This window comes from Lontra canadensis, unplaced genomic scaffold, assembly GCF_010015895.1.
Source record: "Lontra canadensis isolate GAN:19392208 unplaced genomic scaffold, GSC_riverotter_1.0 scaffold5, whole genome shotgun sequence".
NCBI lineage: Eukaryota > Metazoa > Chordata > Mammalia > Carnivora > Mustelidae > Lontra > Lontra canadensis.
This window is the reverse complement of record NW_022630999.1, coordinates 7,965,439-7,981,839: the sequence shown is the minus strand read 5'-3', so window position 1 is coordinate 7,981,839 and position 16,401 is coordinate 7,965,439. Positions and strand designations below refer to the sequence as shown.

At 43.9% G+C, this 16,401-nt stretch overlaps 1 protein-coding gene across 3 annotated transcripts in view; it reads right to left on the bottom strand.

Moving 5' to 3' along the window:
- GHR (growth hormone receptor) overlaps positions 1-8,867 on the bottom strand; it is a 252,875-nt gene extending 244,008 nt beyond the window's left edge. The window contains exon 1 of one of the 3 annotated variants that reach the window (XM_032851405.1): positions 8,700-8,867. Coding sequence is in view for 1 of the 3 variants with exons in the window: in XM_032851402.1 (XP_032707293.1) it covers positions 7,933-7,945 (13 nt within the window). In the remaining 2 variants the exon portion in view is untranslated. Of the gene's footprint in view, positions 1-7,932; positions 8,126-8,699 lie in introns of those variants that run through there. The other 2 variants (XM_032851404.1, XM_032851402.1) reach the window with 2 other exon arrangements.
- Positions 8,868-16,401: the final 7,534 nt, after the last annotated feature.

The window sequence follows — 16,401 nt, the reverse complement described above, 5'->3', positions numbered from 1 at the left end:
GGCCAAAACTGTCCTTATAGCATGTGGCAGGGAAGTGGTGGTAAAAGAGGGAATCACAGGCCAATTCTACCATTGCAGGGTCCAATTAAGATCATGTTCTTGAAAGGAAGCCATACGGTTGGTATCTTTTATTGATCTTCTGGAATACTATTAAAGAAATTTTAAAATTGAATTTATATAATGTTCATATAAGATAAGTACGCAGAAGTGTTCTGCAACAGTCACCCCCTTCCTTCCAGCAAGTACTAGGTTTAGGGTGGCCATCCCAATAGTCCCACCCTAAGGAGAGATGTATACACAGCATTAATGATAAGCAACAAAGAAGCCTTCTAGTGTAAAACAAATCTACTGCCTGGTCCACCCGCCCTACTCCCTTGAGCCCCAGTGAGCTCCAGATAGGTCTTTTGGTGCTCAGTTCCTAACCCTCTCACACAAAGAATCAAGCTATCAAAAAAACAAAAACAAAACAAAACAACAAAAAAAAAACATATTTAAAGTACTGGCTCAGAAGCCACTTTGCCCATAAGCTCTTGCCCCAAATACTTCAGCCCAAACAGATCTCCCTTCTCTCAAAATAAATATAGCATTTGCGGTCTGTAATTGAATTTTTCATTAAATTGTATAATTGTCTACTGTTCCTTAATCGCACAACAAACATTATTGGTGTTGCCTTCCTAGCTTGAGTGCTAGGTCCCAAAGTCAAGGGTCATGTCTTATACTACTTTTATATTCCCCAGAGTGTCTAGCACATTCCTGAGAACACAGTAATGACTCACTAAATATGTGTTCTGTCTTTGATTTTTCACAGTGATCCCAAAAATACCACTAGCTTGGCCAAACTTACATCCTGCAGGCTAATAAAAAATTTTTATTTATTCAGCATCTTTTCCCAAGTAGTTTTCAAAGTACTTTTCAGATGACTTTCCTAATTCTCACATACCCTACATGTACTATAAGAAATAAACACACTAAAGTTTATAGGACAAAGGCAAAGAGAATTAAAATTGTCTGCTCTTTGATGAGGGACGTACTCAGAGCTGGCAAACTGGATATGTCTCCCAAAGCCCACTGAGTCCCACAGAAAAAAATTTCAACATGTCTCCATCTTGCTTCAGGTATTAAAACTTCTTGACTTTGCCAGACCCTGAACAGGATCCATCTGGGAAATCTGGTAATCAAGTCTGGGTGTTATCACTAATCTAAGGAGAATAATACCAATTTGCATTTCGAGCTTAGATCCTAGTCAGCACCTGACTCCATCCAGATCCTTCCCCGCCCCCGCCCCCCAGCTCGCCATATCCGTCTTATCAACACTCCCATTTCTCTGTTTCATGCCGAACTAAGGTCATGAAGAAATATTTATTAAACAACTTTTCTATGACAAGCAAAGCACCGTTGTGCCAATGTCTCTAAAGGAAATAAGACGCTATGCTGAGAGCTAATATAAAAGAAATCATTCCTCTTCATTCTCGCTCCACTTTCTGTAATCTTTCTGACTTGCAAGGCATCAAAGTGGTATCCTTTCTTCATGCATCATCATCTTGCCCAAGGATTCTGGTAATTCTTCTACCCCTAGGGCAAGAAGCCGCCTTCGAGGCTCTGTCTTCAGTACTCTTTTCATAATTTATCATTCGCATCGGCTTTCTAAGACCGTTTTTCACTTTGCTTTGCCAAATTAAGGTTTTCTGGGATAACAATAACGTAGCTTGCAGGTGTCCGAAGAAGCAGCAAATGGGGTGAATTAGGATCACAGGCCATCATCCTGACCAGGGACAAAGGTTGCCTGGCCAGGGGAGGTCAGAACTAGAAGACCGGCGGAAGCTTATGACCAGCCATCACCAAAGTTGAGATGAACCATTTAGTGCATCACTGGTAGCACCTTTTGTTTCAATAAGCACGTGGGGAGAGAACTCTGGATGTCTATTTTGTAATGGCCACATTCTACTTTTTTTTTCACACAGCAACCCAAAGGAAAAAGACAGCTACGGTGCCTACTATGTGATAAAGTACATTTCTTAAGAAAGAAAAAAATGAATTTTCCTTTGGACCAGTGACTGTATGGTAGGAACAGAGTTCCCTTAGTTCTTTAAAGTTTTTAAATAATACACTTTAAAATTTAATTTTGTAAAGAACTGAGGAAAAAATCAAGGAGGAGTTACTAGAGCAAATGTCTAGCCCAGCAGGCTGTCCACCATAATAAGTATATAACAGCGCCTATGCCATTTGCAAACTCCTCTGGTGTTCTAGGGCTGAGCGACGGCTCTCCCAGTATTCTCTGCCACCTGTGTCAAGTCTCTGTGAAGTGAGCATTTTCCCTGGGATACGCTTTTCACTTAGAAGCCCAGCCAGCTGGAGATAGACTTGTTTATGTTTAAACGAATTCACAATCTAAGAAGTATAATTCATTGGGATTATAATGATATTATTCTAAAGAAAACTGACTGAAGTCTTGTCCGTCACAAAAGAAGTGATGCCTAATCAAAGCAGTACACACATCTGGAAGTTTTAAGAACTCTGTAGGAGAAATTATCTACTGATTTTGAAATGGAGCATTTGAAGGTAGGTTTAGATGCTAATTAAAAAAACACAGCCCAACAATTTCTGAGAAAATCACAGCCTTCTTATGAACCATTATTCGGGAAAATTGGTTCCTGACCTAAGGCTTCATTTGCCTCTATTAAAAGGTAGTGAAAAGCACTGACTGAAGAAATAAGTTGAAACTAAACAAGGATCCCTTCTGTCCTCCTTTTAAGAGCCTGGTAAACCTCACAGAATTGTCTTTCCCTTAAAGCGAAAACAACAACAAACAACAACAATGAAAGAAAACTGCTTCCCAAGGACTTTCTGCTTTGGACCATCATGATCTGGTATTGTTTCAGGAAGCACAGCCCTGATTACGCTTTTACCAGTTTTACTTAACTGATTAAAAATACTAACGGTGGGAGAATAAGAAAAGCACACACTATTTCTTGATGCTTATATTGAAAATTGCTTGTTAAGTAAATGCTCTGAATTAGAGTTCGACTATCCAAAGCACTCCGTGTTAGACTAACACTTTTTAAAAAAATTTTTTTCAAAGATTTTATTTATTTACTTGACAGAGATCACAAGTAGGCAGAGAGAGAGGGGGGAAGCAGGCTCTCCAATGAGCAGAGAGCCCAACGTGGGGCTCGATCCCAGAACCCTGAGATTGTGACCCAAGCCGAAGGCAGAGGCTTAACCCACTGAGCCATCCAAGTGCCCCTAGACTAACACTTTTTTATGACTGCTGTGTTTACAAGCTTTCAGCAAAGAGTGGAAAAACATAAAAATGAATAAAATTTATTTCCTGTTTTGAGGAACTGTTCCTAGCAAGGAAGACAGATATGAAAAAACAGACCAGAAAACTGAAAACAAATGAAATAGGTGTTCTTAGAAAGTTTCAGTTGAAGTCCCAAAGGCACTGAGAGAAAAGAGAAATTCAATAATTAAATGAACTCAAATCGTAGCCCCCCAAAGAATCCTAAAAGGGCATCTTGTTTATTCCTTGCTTTTGTTTTTGTTCTCTGTTACTGACATGTAAGAAATACGAAGGTCAGGGAAGTTCAGTAGTTAGCAAAAATTACAAGCTCGCAGGCGGCAGAGCTCAAAGGGACCCAAGTTCCCTGACACCAACTTTACTATGGTTTCATATTATGCCATCCTGACTTTAGGGTTTCTTATATCAAAGTAGAACTTTGGTTTGGAAATTACATGTCTAAGAACTTGTCAGTGGGTCTGCCATAACTTTTTTTCCCCAGAGGGTGGTGGGGGGGTGGATAGAAGGTAGAGAGTTGTGAAACGAATTTTTGAACTTTAAAAAAAAAATAGGCACTTTATCATTGATTATTTCCTTCCTTTCTATGAGAACAGAATAAAGTTCAGAAGCAAATGTGATAGAGATGGGGATCATAATTCAAGGGGATAAGTGAGGAATCTCACTGCAAACACACACACACAAGGGGGGCAGCATGAACAACTTCATCAAAGAGCACAGACTGTCACTGGCCCCTTGCTCTGACCAAAAGTCCATGGGCACAGGAAGACCTTCTGGTAGACCCAGATGTCAGTCCATATCACAGGTTGGTTTTCTCTCTATGCCAGGAAAAACGGCTCTTTCTTTCACATTCAGCCTTGCTGAGAAAAAACAACATCGTCATTATCATCAACCATAAACATTTCTTGCAAGAAGACAGAAGATTCTCAGCTGTGGCAAATTCTCAGCTGGTAGCTGGGGAAACATAACTTAGCTGGGAAGCCCCAGACAGGCACATAAAAGGGCAATCCATCCTATCGGGCAGGTGTCTAATGAGCAGTAGAGGCCATAAATGCTACAGGGGCTATGTGTCAATACCTCAGCCCTGGGTGTTAAGCGACATAATTTTCAACAAGGAGAAAAATGAGTCTCAGAAGAGCTAACACGCACGTTGGTGGTAAAGCTCAAATTCAAACTGAGGTCCAAGGGGCCCCAAAGCTGTTTGTCCTCGAACCACACCCTCCTTCCCCCCACACCCCCAACCCAGCTTTGCTTCTTTCCTCCAAGAAGGCTAGAACTTGGTCAGTGAAAACCATCACAGCTTGTGTCTGACTTGGATCCAGACACACAACAGGAGGCAAGAACCTGTCTTAGAACCAACGCAGTAATAGGTGTTCTTCTGAATTGCCTGCGACATGACGAGCCATTAACCTCCAGAAGAATGGGCTATTGACTCAGTCATGTCCTGTGTATACATCTTCAATCCCAGTCGCCTGAGGAAGCATTTCTGTCAGATGTACTGTCACTTCATTTAGTGCCAGACGACATATTCTCTGAGACTTGGAGAGGATGAGCCTTCAGTAAATGCCTGATTGCTAGGACTGACTCATGCTTGTGGAAGCAGACACAATAAGGTCCAGGAAAAGAATACCTCGAGGTCCCTACCTGTCTGTGATATGCAACTTCAATTTGCTTGTCTGCAGAACATTCTACATCTTTTTTTTTTTTTTTTTTTTTTTTTTGGCTTAGTGTTCCTTTGATAGGGGAAAATTAAGTAGTAGGATTGTATGGACCTCACTGCATGGCACCTTCCATAGATAGATAGGACATTCAGGCATGACAAAAAAAATTTTTTTTTGTTACTGCAGTACAGTTAACATGAAAAATATTTTGAAGGATTATAATGTCTTGACTGTGGATGACTAATCTAAAAAGAGTAAGTTGCTATCTTGTTTACAGCTTTGAAATTAGTGAACTGTTTAATGAGATGGTTAAAATAGCTCATGAATATTAAGCAGCCTGAACAGATGCAGAAAGTCCAGAACTAAGGATTTCACATCTGAGTTTTAGGTGACAAACATGATGAGGGAAGTGGTGAATGTGAACTCTGGGGCATGTTGTCAGGGCAGGGAAGGGTAGGACCCCACTGTGGGTGAGAAGAGCTCCAAGGATAAGAAAAAAAAATAATAATAATTTAGGAAGAAGGGGCATAATGTTTGTTTTCAAATATAGCACTTAAAGGGAAGAGAGATTAGATTCATTGTGTGTTGCTCCAGCAACTGAACAGTAGGTCAATAGGTACCAACAAAATGTTTATTTAGTGAAAAGCAGAACATTCTAATAATGAATCTCTTCTAGAATGGACTGGCCAGCAAGGAAGCAAGATTCCCAGCTGATTATTTTCAAGAAGAGGTGGGCTGGCCCATTTACAGAAAGGGCTGCTGAGGTGCACGTTCATGCATCTGCTAGGTACCTCTTAAATTGGTTACCATACTCTTCAACCATTTTATTGGGCACGTTATTAACATTATACCATTCAAGGTTGAAAAAAAAAATCCCTTGCCAAAAAGATACCCTCATTGCTTTGTTTACACAATGAGCAGAGGGCTGACTCAAAAGCCTTACCAAGCTTCCATTCTTATCAATTCAACGCTCAGAAAGTGGATGAGTTGAAATCTCTTATTATTTAAATCATTACCACAGAGATTATAGGGTTTTCTCTTTAAAAAAAAAAGGGGGGGTGAGGGTTTTATGGACACATGTGAACACACTAAGTTATTTTCATTATTGACATACTTTTAACTGTTCTCTGAAACTAAACCAAGTCCCCATTACTGTGCAAGTTACCAGTGGAGTGACCAGAGAAGTTTAATCTTCTGGTTAGCAAATTTAATCAATATAACCCATGCCTGTTTTTCTAAGTTAATTTGCTGTGCCACATTCTCACTGTATCACTCAGATTTATCTTTACATTAACAATGCTTACCCGTAGATAGCCAAAAAGCTCGCCAAGTTGGACCAACTTCAAGATTTGTTTCCATACTGGGGTATTTCATGCACTTGGCAGAAGTACGCTGCAACTGGGGCTCCATTTATTACATTATGCTATAAACATTATGTCCTGACCTAATGAAATACTCCACATGATAATCCCAGAGGTAACCAAGCACCTTAAACATCTGTTAAACACAAGCACCAGAGAGCATAGAGAAGATGCCTAGTATCCATTTTAAGTGGTTTATGATGTGGAGTCTGCTGTTTACGCACTAATAATAGAAAAAACACAGCCCCAAACTCTGCCTAGAACAAATATTTGCAAGGCAGAGTTATGCTCAGTACGAAAAAAAAATGCACTGGAAAGTCATGGCTTTGTCACTACATTTATAGACTTTCTTTTCACACCTTTGCCTATTAAGTGTCGGCTTTCCATCTCATTCAGCCGACCAAAACTATAATTTCACTGTGATATATTTACTCCAAATGAAAAAGTGAATGTTGACTCACCACTTCCCTTAGACGTTTGTAAATCAAGAAGTTTACAAGGGTGGAAGAAGAAAAAGGATGAACCGTGCTTAAACTACAAATAATGTTTTCCAGGGGTCTCTGCGTGAAAACGCATCCTTCCAGCATCTGAAGTCCATCTTTAGAGAAACTATAAATAACCAGAGACCCCGTGGAATCTAATATGGGAACACCAAGCTTTTCTCAAAAGGAAACAGCATCCCCAATCACAGAAAAGACAGAACCAACAATCCTATCTACTAAATCATTTTATTTTGTTTCTATCCAGCATTTTAATTTCTGGAAAATATTTCACACTAATTACCTCCAAGGTCTATATACCTTGGCACCCCAGAGAAAAGGACTTGCAGGGCGACCCAGGTGGAAACTAGCTTAGAACACCAATTGCCCACGGCACAGCTGCCACAACATGTATGGAGAAAGGTGAGTGCCTTTCCAGGCACACATGCCAGGGATTCTAAAGGTAAACACCCCAGAGACCATCTAGTTTCTGGACTGTGCCCAGCGGCACCCCGGAAACCTCAGATCTGCAGCTCCAACTTGGGTCTGGACCTCCAGGGTTCTGTACCTACACATACACCCATGTCTTAAAACCGTCGTCCTCCATCCCAAGTCTCCGGAGAGTTCCAGGAACCTCCACCTCCAGCCCGCAGCTCCTCAAAGGCAAGGGGTTTAGTGTTTTCAGAGTCTGTGGTATTTAAATCCTATGCAGGACTCCTGCGACTTCCCAACCCTCTGGCCTCCCGTTACCTTTCCCTGTCCCTTCCAAGGTCTCCAGGCTGCACAAACGGGCGGGCGGCACCTCTCCGGCCTCCTCCTCCCCTTCACCTCCTCCCTGCACACCCTACTGGCTCAGGCGCCGACACGCCTCCCCAGGCGCACACACGCGCGCGCGCGCGCACACACACACACACACACACACACACAGCGCTCACGTACACCCGTACAGCGCACACACCCGGAGCCAGGTTACCAACTCCCGCAGCCACGCCGGAGAAGGCGTCCCCACTCGGGTTATATACAAAGCACTCAGCCCAAAATAGGCTCCCCCACGCACCCGCGAGTGGGTAACCCTGCCGGGCACCCTGTGCACGCCGCCAGCACCCTCTCCCCAGACGCGCAGCTCCCCCACTCACCCGCAGCTCTCATGCCTCGGGCAGTTCCGTCCAAACTTTGAGCCTGGTTGATTTCATAACCACGAGTGTGTCAGGGGCTGAGGGTGCTCGGCTCGCCACGCTGTCTCTACCCACTCCAGCTCCCGGGGACCGGTGGCCGCGACTCTACTGACCCCAGCTCCGCCGGTGCCAAAGCGTGGCTGCAGTCTGCACAAACGCGCAGAGGGCGGTGCGCTTTGGGGAGAAGCGCGCGGTGTCAACGCGCACAGCCGGACGACCTCCCCTCTTCTCCGGTTGCGCCGCCAGGGACCTCTCCCCGCTTGGCGGCCGCAGCCTCAGCCGTTCCTGCCCCAGCCCGGCTGACGTTGTCAAAGAGCAGCACTCGCAAAACTTTTAGGACTTTAACAATACTGGCTTCAAAGGAAGCCCCTCCAGGCACCGCAAACACTGGTCACAGCAGGCGCCAGCGTGGGATGGTTCGCCCATCGCCCCCAGCTCCCTGACGCCCACCACCAAGGTCCACACACGCACACTCACTCACACACACACACACACACACACATCCATAGCGTGGATCGAGTTACAACCCACCCGCAAACAACTTCTTCGCGAGGAGGAGGAAAGAACAGCCAACCCCCAAGTCCCCCGGGGAGAAAAAAAAAGATTCGTGTTAAATACATAAGCCAGAGCCCCACTTTCATAAACAACTGGTCCACTCCCAGGGCCCCAAGCACAAATGGGGGAAAAGAAGAACCCGACTCCCTGAGGGCCCTCCCCCGCTCCAGTACCTCCGAGTCTCGCCTCCGGATAGAGAGCGCGGGTTCGCTTCCGCGCTGGGGCCGAGGGCGCCGGGGCCTCGGGCCTGCGCGGCCCCAGCCCGGAGTCCCCGCCGCCGCCTCGGCTCAGCAGCCGCCGCCGCCACCGCCGCTCCAGCCGCCGCCGCCGCCGCCGCCGCCGCCGCTCCCTAGACCGCCTCCTCTTCCCATGGCTGCGCCCTGCTTGGCAGCTCGCGGGCTGTCAGGCTTGGGGAGGAGGAGGGGGCGGGGTGAAACGGGAAGGGAGGACGGGAGGGGATGGGTGGGAAACGGCTGCAGCCGCTCACCAGGGGTCACGCCGGGCCCGGCCCGCCGCCCCCGCGACCCGGGCTGCAGCGGCGAGGGGAAGCGGGAGATCGGGGCGACCGGTTCGAGAGCCGCTGCGGAGGCGCGGAGCGCGGTCCGGGCCAGGCATTCCGAGGAGCTGGGATGAAGCGTTCCCCGCGAAGGAGTTGGAGTTGGTGCGTGTCACTCTCTTCTGGGCCGCGCGGCTCCTCCTAGAGGAAAGTATTGGTAGTTGCAGGACGCTTCCTTCCTCTCCGCCCACCGCTGTTCCAAAAAGAAGGCAGGACCTAAAACAGCATGAAGTGCAGCCAACAAATGGAAAGGAACGCTTCAAGTTAGCTATGTGCGGGAATGGGGGCAAAAAGCGAGCCGGATAGCTTGGAAAGCGTGATTAGCCAACCGAACATTGCCTCTCTCCACCTGCAACCGGTTTCCAAACGCGTGCTCCCTGGGTGAAAAGATAGTTAAAAGTAGGGAGGTTAGAAAAGAGAGAGGTAATTTGCCAAAAAACCCGAGGCATGTGAGCAGAGACGTTATGACCCGAAGCCAGAGCGCTAAGGTGCAGGGTGTCCGGACACAGGCCTCAGCCAGAGGACTGGCCGTGTGTGGGCCCCGGGGAATTCCTTTTAACTGTCCTGCGCGGGGCACAGCTTATCTGTCAAACCGAGCTTGTCCCCCTCATTCCACTGTAGGGAAATAAAGTGAGAGGAGAAGTGCTCAGAGTGTTTCAGAATGTTACTGTCGTTGTGCAGAAGCGTGTCATCTGGTAAAGCCTCCCACTCCCAGGCACCTCATGCTTTTCTCAGCAGAAAGTACAAAAGTCCAGTTCCAGGTTGTGGTCTAAAGGACCAGCCAGTCATGCTATCTTTTTACTATTTACTTTACTACTGACAGCCAGTTGTAATGCCATTTATCTAACAGCTTCTAACAGTTTCGGCTTACTAAATGACTTTTTTTTATTGTTGTTATTACAGGGCTCCCAGACACAAAGCCAAGTTTATAACCAGAGAGAAATGTTTAAACAACAATCTAAAGAAACTAAGATTCTTAGCCCTGGAATAAAAGATCCCCCCGGGGTGTGGAGAGGAGCACATGTGAATGGTTCCCGGCAAGGAGTCAGGAAGGAGCACAGCTGAAAATGGAGGGCAGCAGATGTCACATAAGAGACTCCTATTTTTTTTAATTTTTAAAAAAGATTTTATTATTTTCTCGGAGAGCGCACACGCCCAACCAGGGGGAGCAGCAGGCAGAGGGAGAAGCTGGCTCCCCTCTGAGAAAGGAGCCCAATGTGGGACTCCCAGGACCCTGGAATCATGACCTGAGCCCAAGGCAGATGCTTAACTGACTGAGCCACCCAGGCATCCCAAGATACTCCTTGAAATCCTTTCTGAGTCTCAGCTGTGGCTCAACAACCTAATTGTTCTAAGCAAACAAAGACAGAATGACCAGAGGAGGAAAGATTCTGGAAGGGCTGTGTATCATCACTTTCCTGTACTGTGTCAGGTGTCCCGTGGATGTTGATTTTGAACTGGTCCTATTCTTTCCCACCTGACTATACGAAGGCTTTCTTTCCCTAACACCCTTCCCCAGTCCCTGATTTCTGGGCTTTTCCAGGCTTTGCTAGAGCAGTAAGCATGCTTCCCGGTGTCTGGAGTTTTTAAAATGGGAGTTGCCCACACAGAGAAAGACAAGGGCAAAGGCAGAGAGAACTCCAGCTAGGAGGTCAGAATACGCCACACTGACCAAAAGGGCGATAGTGACAGGAGTGGAGACCAGGCACTGGAATGGAATGCTGAAGCCATTCTTGTCTGACATGACCTTCCAAGTTAGCCTGTTAGACTCTGGCACCACCACATTCTCTCTTTATGTCCTTTCTGTGCCTTCTCATCCTCTTTCCCCCATCCTTCAGCCCAGAGAATCTTGATATAGTCTAGGAGGTAGCATATGGACTCACAAAATATTTTCTAAGTTCTATTGTTCATGGCCTGAGATGATTTAAGGGCCATGCTAAAAAAGAAGGATTGCCTCCTTTTTTCTTCTGGGTTTAGTAGTACCTTCATTCCCTAAGACAGGAAAATGTAGACTGACTGCTTTGGCTCCTGTTCTATCTTGGGTAAAATAGTCCACGTACACAGACAGGACAGGAGAAGACACATTGGTTAATATAAACCTTATGGAACCAGATATAATCTTGCAACTTACATGGAATGCAGTCTTTATTTTCAAGTCCCAGGAAAAAAAGGTCCCTTGATCTCATATATGGAAATATATAGGTCTATAGAAGTACATTCGTCTTTATATTTTCCAGATTATGGGGAGAAATGTATCAGGTCTTCAGTGGACTAATTTGTTTCAAGTTAAGGCATGCCAAAGCCTCATTTGCTTACTGATGTCTTCCCCTCTTATTTTGACCACATGAGGAGATTCTCCTTAACCTTCCAGTTCCAGTTCAATTGTTTGGGTTCTCTCTAAAGTCCTTCCTGGCTCTTCCCAGAGGTAGAATTAATTACTTGTCCTTGCATCTGCATCCTCATAGGCCTTTACGCCTACTTTTATTACAGATTTCAGGTGGTATTTCTATGTCTACTGTCCGTATTAGTTACGAGAACCCTGAAGGAGATACTCTATATTCTTAATATTTGTGCCTAAAATGTCTAGGTTAGTGCCCAGCAAATGGTAGAGGCCCAATAAATGTTTAGTCAAATTAAATGCAATTTATACCACCCACATTATCTCAAACCCAGGTCTCTATACCAAGCTCCTAACTGCCACACTCAGAATCTGTTCACATCTTATGAATCCCTCCATGGTCGGCACCACCATAGTCTCACGTCAATGACTCCTGTGGTCTCCCAACTCCACTGGTCTCCTACATCAGCACCTTCCCTGCCCCCCACCAACCCAGAGTCCTGTGCAAACTCACTTACCAGAGAAATTATTATTTTTTTAGTATTTATTTTATTTCTTTTAGAGAAAGAGAGAGAACAGGAACAGGAGGTGCAGAGGGAGAGAGAATCTCAAGTAGATTCCATGCTGAGAGCAGAGCCCAGTGTGGGCCTGAACTCATGACCCTGAGACCAATGACCTCAGCTGAAACCAAGAGTCAGGTGCTCAACTGACCATGACACCTAGGTGCCCCAAGAAATTCTTTTTCAACTAAGTCATATCAGGGCATTCCTCTGCTCAAAACTTTCCAATCATTCTCCATTTAAATCAGAGTAAAATTCAAAATGATCCATGACAACTGGTGTACCTAGAGGGACTCAGGAGTGAATGAGTTAAAGTTGGACTTTAAAGTTGGATTTAAAGCTGGACTTTAAATCATTTAAGTGTAAAGATTTAAAAAATAAAAACCAATTTTTGAGATTATTTTCCCCCTCCATTCATCAAATACAAAATGTTGTTTTTAAAAAAAACGTGATAGAAAGCCATCTAGCTTCTGTCTGGATAATTGTGCTGATGAATAACCCACTAGTTCCCTTACTGGGAAGCAAGCACATTCCATTTTGTGACTATGCTATTCATTAAAAGTACTTTATCCAGACTCTGAGATTCCATTATTTGTACCTGGTTCTATCTCTAGAACTCATAGGGACAAAATTTGACATTCAGGTTTGTTTTTTTTTTTTAATGAGACACTTTTCTTGTCTCACTGCAAGTTACCTCTTCTCCAGGCCAAACACACACAGGTCATCTCAATACCTGTCAGGTGATGTGTTTTCCAAACCCAGCATTACCCTGGTCCCAACCCTGGTGTGTGCTCTGTTCATCAAAATCCTTTATAAATTGCTGTCCTCTATATCAAATTCAAACCCTTGAGGGACACCAAAAGGTAGAGGAGAACCATGAGTTTCCACCTTGGTCCTCTGGAGTAATGGAAATGGCAGGAGTCCTGGAATTTGGCAGATGCGGTGGGAACCCCAGTGCTGACCCAACTTCATCACTCAGTTTACTCTCGAGGAAGTGAATTTAGTAATTTTTCCTTGATCCAGGCATTTCCATCTCCCCTTTCCCTTCACACTCAATTCTTTCCTACTTTTTGTCTTTATGTATTATTTTGTTCTTTGCTTCTATCCTTTTCATTTTTAGAAGAGGTGGAAATATAAAAGCAAAAAGCATATGAATGAAAGGAATCTGAGAAGGTATGAAAAAAATTTCTCTTAGCAACTTTCCTTTATAGAAATTAGGCATACAGAATATTTCCAATTACGTAATGAACTATCAATCGAGTTTGCTAATCAGACTTCTCTGAAAGCATCATGAAAACCCAAGGGGAGAAACATGTGAAAGAACAGACCTACCTACCACCTGGGCTCTACCCAGTGAAGCCAGGAGGTCAGTTGAGGGAATTCAAGGAGGATTCCTGCTGGAAAAACCCCGTGGGTAGAACAAGAACTGTATTGAGGAGAGAGAGCGCTTGCAGGGTAAATCACTTTTGTCAAGGTCATTGGCTCTCTATAGACTTGCTGAACCAAGTGTAAGGTTGAGACACCTTACCACAGAAAAGCATGATGTCTTTAATAAAAGAATTTGAGGGGCGCCTGGGTGGCTCAGTGGGTTAAAGCCTCTGCCTTCGGCTCAGGTCATGATCCCAGGGTCCTGGGATCAAGCCCCACATTGGGTTCTCTGCTCAGTGGGGAGCCTGCTTCCTTCTCTCTCTGTCTGCCTCTCTGCCTACTTGTCATCTCTGTCAAATAAATAAATAAAATCTTTAAAAAAAAAAAGAATTTGAGAACTAAGTAAAACAGGTTTCAACTATAGTAGACAAATAATAGATCAGAATATCTGTGAAATTACATTTGCTTCATAAAATTTGTTTACCATAGGTTTTCCTAACACTGTATTCTAGGAACATTCACACAAATTATGTCAATTTTTGTTCACAGCAGTTCTGTGAAGAAAGTGCAATTATTCTCTATTTATCAGTGAGGAAGCTGGCCTAGAGAAGCAAAGGGACTGAGCCAAGTGCACAATTAGGTAGATGTAGGTTTGGATGGGAACCCAGAGCCTTTCTGGAATGAGTCCATTCTTTGGACTCCTCTACTGCCCCTCCAGGTAGGCACAGCTACCATCTTGTCCATCTTCTGTGTGTTTGTGTGTGTTTTATCTTAATTCCAGTATAATTAACATGCTGTGTTTTATTAGTTTCAAGTGTACAATTATAGTGATTCAGCAATTCTATACATTACCCAGTGTTCATCACAATAAGTGTGCTCTTAATCCCCTTCACCTTTTTCCCCCATCCCCCCACGCCCCTTCCCTCTGGCAACCATATGTTTGTTTTTACACCACTAGACCATAAGCATCTGTCTGAGGCAAAAACTTTAAAATTTCCTCAAGTTTCCGGAAACCAAACTAATAAGTAGGATGGTGAGGGGGACAGAAATTAGCAGTAGATTGCGTTTTTAATACCATTCCATGCAGGTTCACCTCTAACATCTGGGGGGTCCAGAATCAGGAAATAAATAAAGCCCATATACCATAAGTCCAACTATTTATTTAATTATTTATTTATTATATATTTTTTAATTTAAAAGATTTTATTTTATTTAACAGAGAGATCCATAGTGAGAGAAGGAACACAAGCAGGGGGAGTGGGAGAAGGAAAAGCAGGATCCCCGTTGAACAGGGAGCCAGATGCAGGGCTCAATCCAAGGACCCCGGCATTATGACCCAAGCCAAAGGCAGACGCTTAACAACTAAACCACCCAAGTACCCCAGGCCTAAATATTTAATGATAGTCAAACTAGCAAATTGTTGGGTATAGTATGTTCTATGTTCTCACCTTGAGAAATGTACCTTCCCAAGGGCCTGGGAGGACAGGTTTGAATTTCAGTTTCTCAGAGTTCTGCACCAGCAAGTGGTGATACAGTAACACCAGCTGGATCCTTAGGCGGTCGTCCTCCCTGCTTCTCTTTCTGCTTGTGGATCTCCCCTCCACACAGAGAGCGTCTCCTCTACCTGTGTGTTGAACCGCAGCTCACATGTCTAAGTTCTAACCAACCTCTCTCTCTCCAACCTCAGAACTTCAGGGCGTTTAGTTTGGGAACTCCAAAGTCTGAGCTACCCAGGGGATAGTCTAAAGAGAAAGCACAGCCCATGGGTGGGCATAGATCATTCGCCCAAAAAGTTCCCTGTCTTGTGAATTAGGACTTGGCTACAAGAGAGCCAGTGCCAGGACCTCTCTTGCACAGGCCTGAGTGCGGTACTTATTATTTGGTTTCATTTAGCTGCAAGTATGTTTCTTCAGCAGAGACACTGGTCTAAGGGCATCTTGGAAAGAACGTCCAGTCGAGGAGCCCAGTGCAGAATGCAGCATCCATTAAGTACTTAGAAATGTTTGCTTAAAAAGTTGAATTTCATTTCTTAAAGCCATTTGATGCTCGATATTATAAATCAAGTAAAAGAAAAGCAAAATATTACATAGTATACTTGAAACGTATCCAGAAGACAACAGCATCTAGTAGAAATGCTACTAGATGCTACAAACAACTAGTAGATGCTACAAACATCTAGTAGAAATTCTAGAATTTCTAGCTAGAAATGTAGTAGAATTTCTAGCTAGAAATGCTAGAAATGTAGTAGATGCTACAAACATCTAGTAGAAATGCTAGAATTTATGGGCATTTGGGTGGATGGCAATTTTTGGTTATGATGAATAGTTCTCCTATGGATTCTCTGGTGTTTTTCTTTTGGTGAACATTTGTGCGCATTTCTGTTGGGTGCCTACAACCAAACGGTGTTCCAAGTGGCTGCATGAATCTGCGCTTCTGCCAACAGGGTATGAGAGCGACTGTTCACATCCTCGTCAGCTCGTTGTGCTTTTCACCTGTTTTGGTTTTAGCCATTGTGGGGTCTGTGGACGAGTACTATATTCTGATTTATTCTGAGTATGTTCTTGATGTCTAAGGAAGCTGAGCATCTTTTCATGTATGCTGGTCATTTGGACCTCCTCTTTAGGAAGTGTCTGTTTAATTCTTGTCCATACTCTCTTTATAATAACCTGATTTTTTTTTTTTAGTTATTTGGATAAATTACATTAAATTATTAACTGTGGTTTCTTCTAGGGAGTGAAAATTTTTGGAAAGGGGGAGGTAGGTGGGAGGCATGAAAGAACAAGGTTTTTTATACTTTTACACTCTACTTTTCTTTGAAATCAAGGAACCTGAATCCACATAACAAAAAAAAACCTCATCCAAATCAGAAGTTGAGTATTCATTTAATTCTGTGTCTTATGAAGTGCTTGAATGGCAATTTCCTCTAGTAGATTAAATATACAATTTTCTTTATATAATTTGGTTGACAAGAAACTTTCTAGAAATACATACATTATATAATGTGATATGAAGTACAGTCACTAATTATTTCTTATATAATATAAAGCATGAAT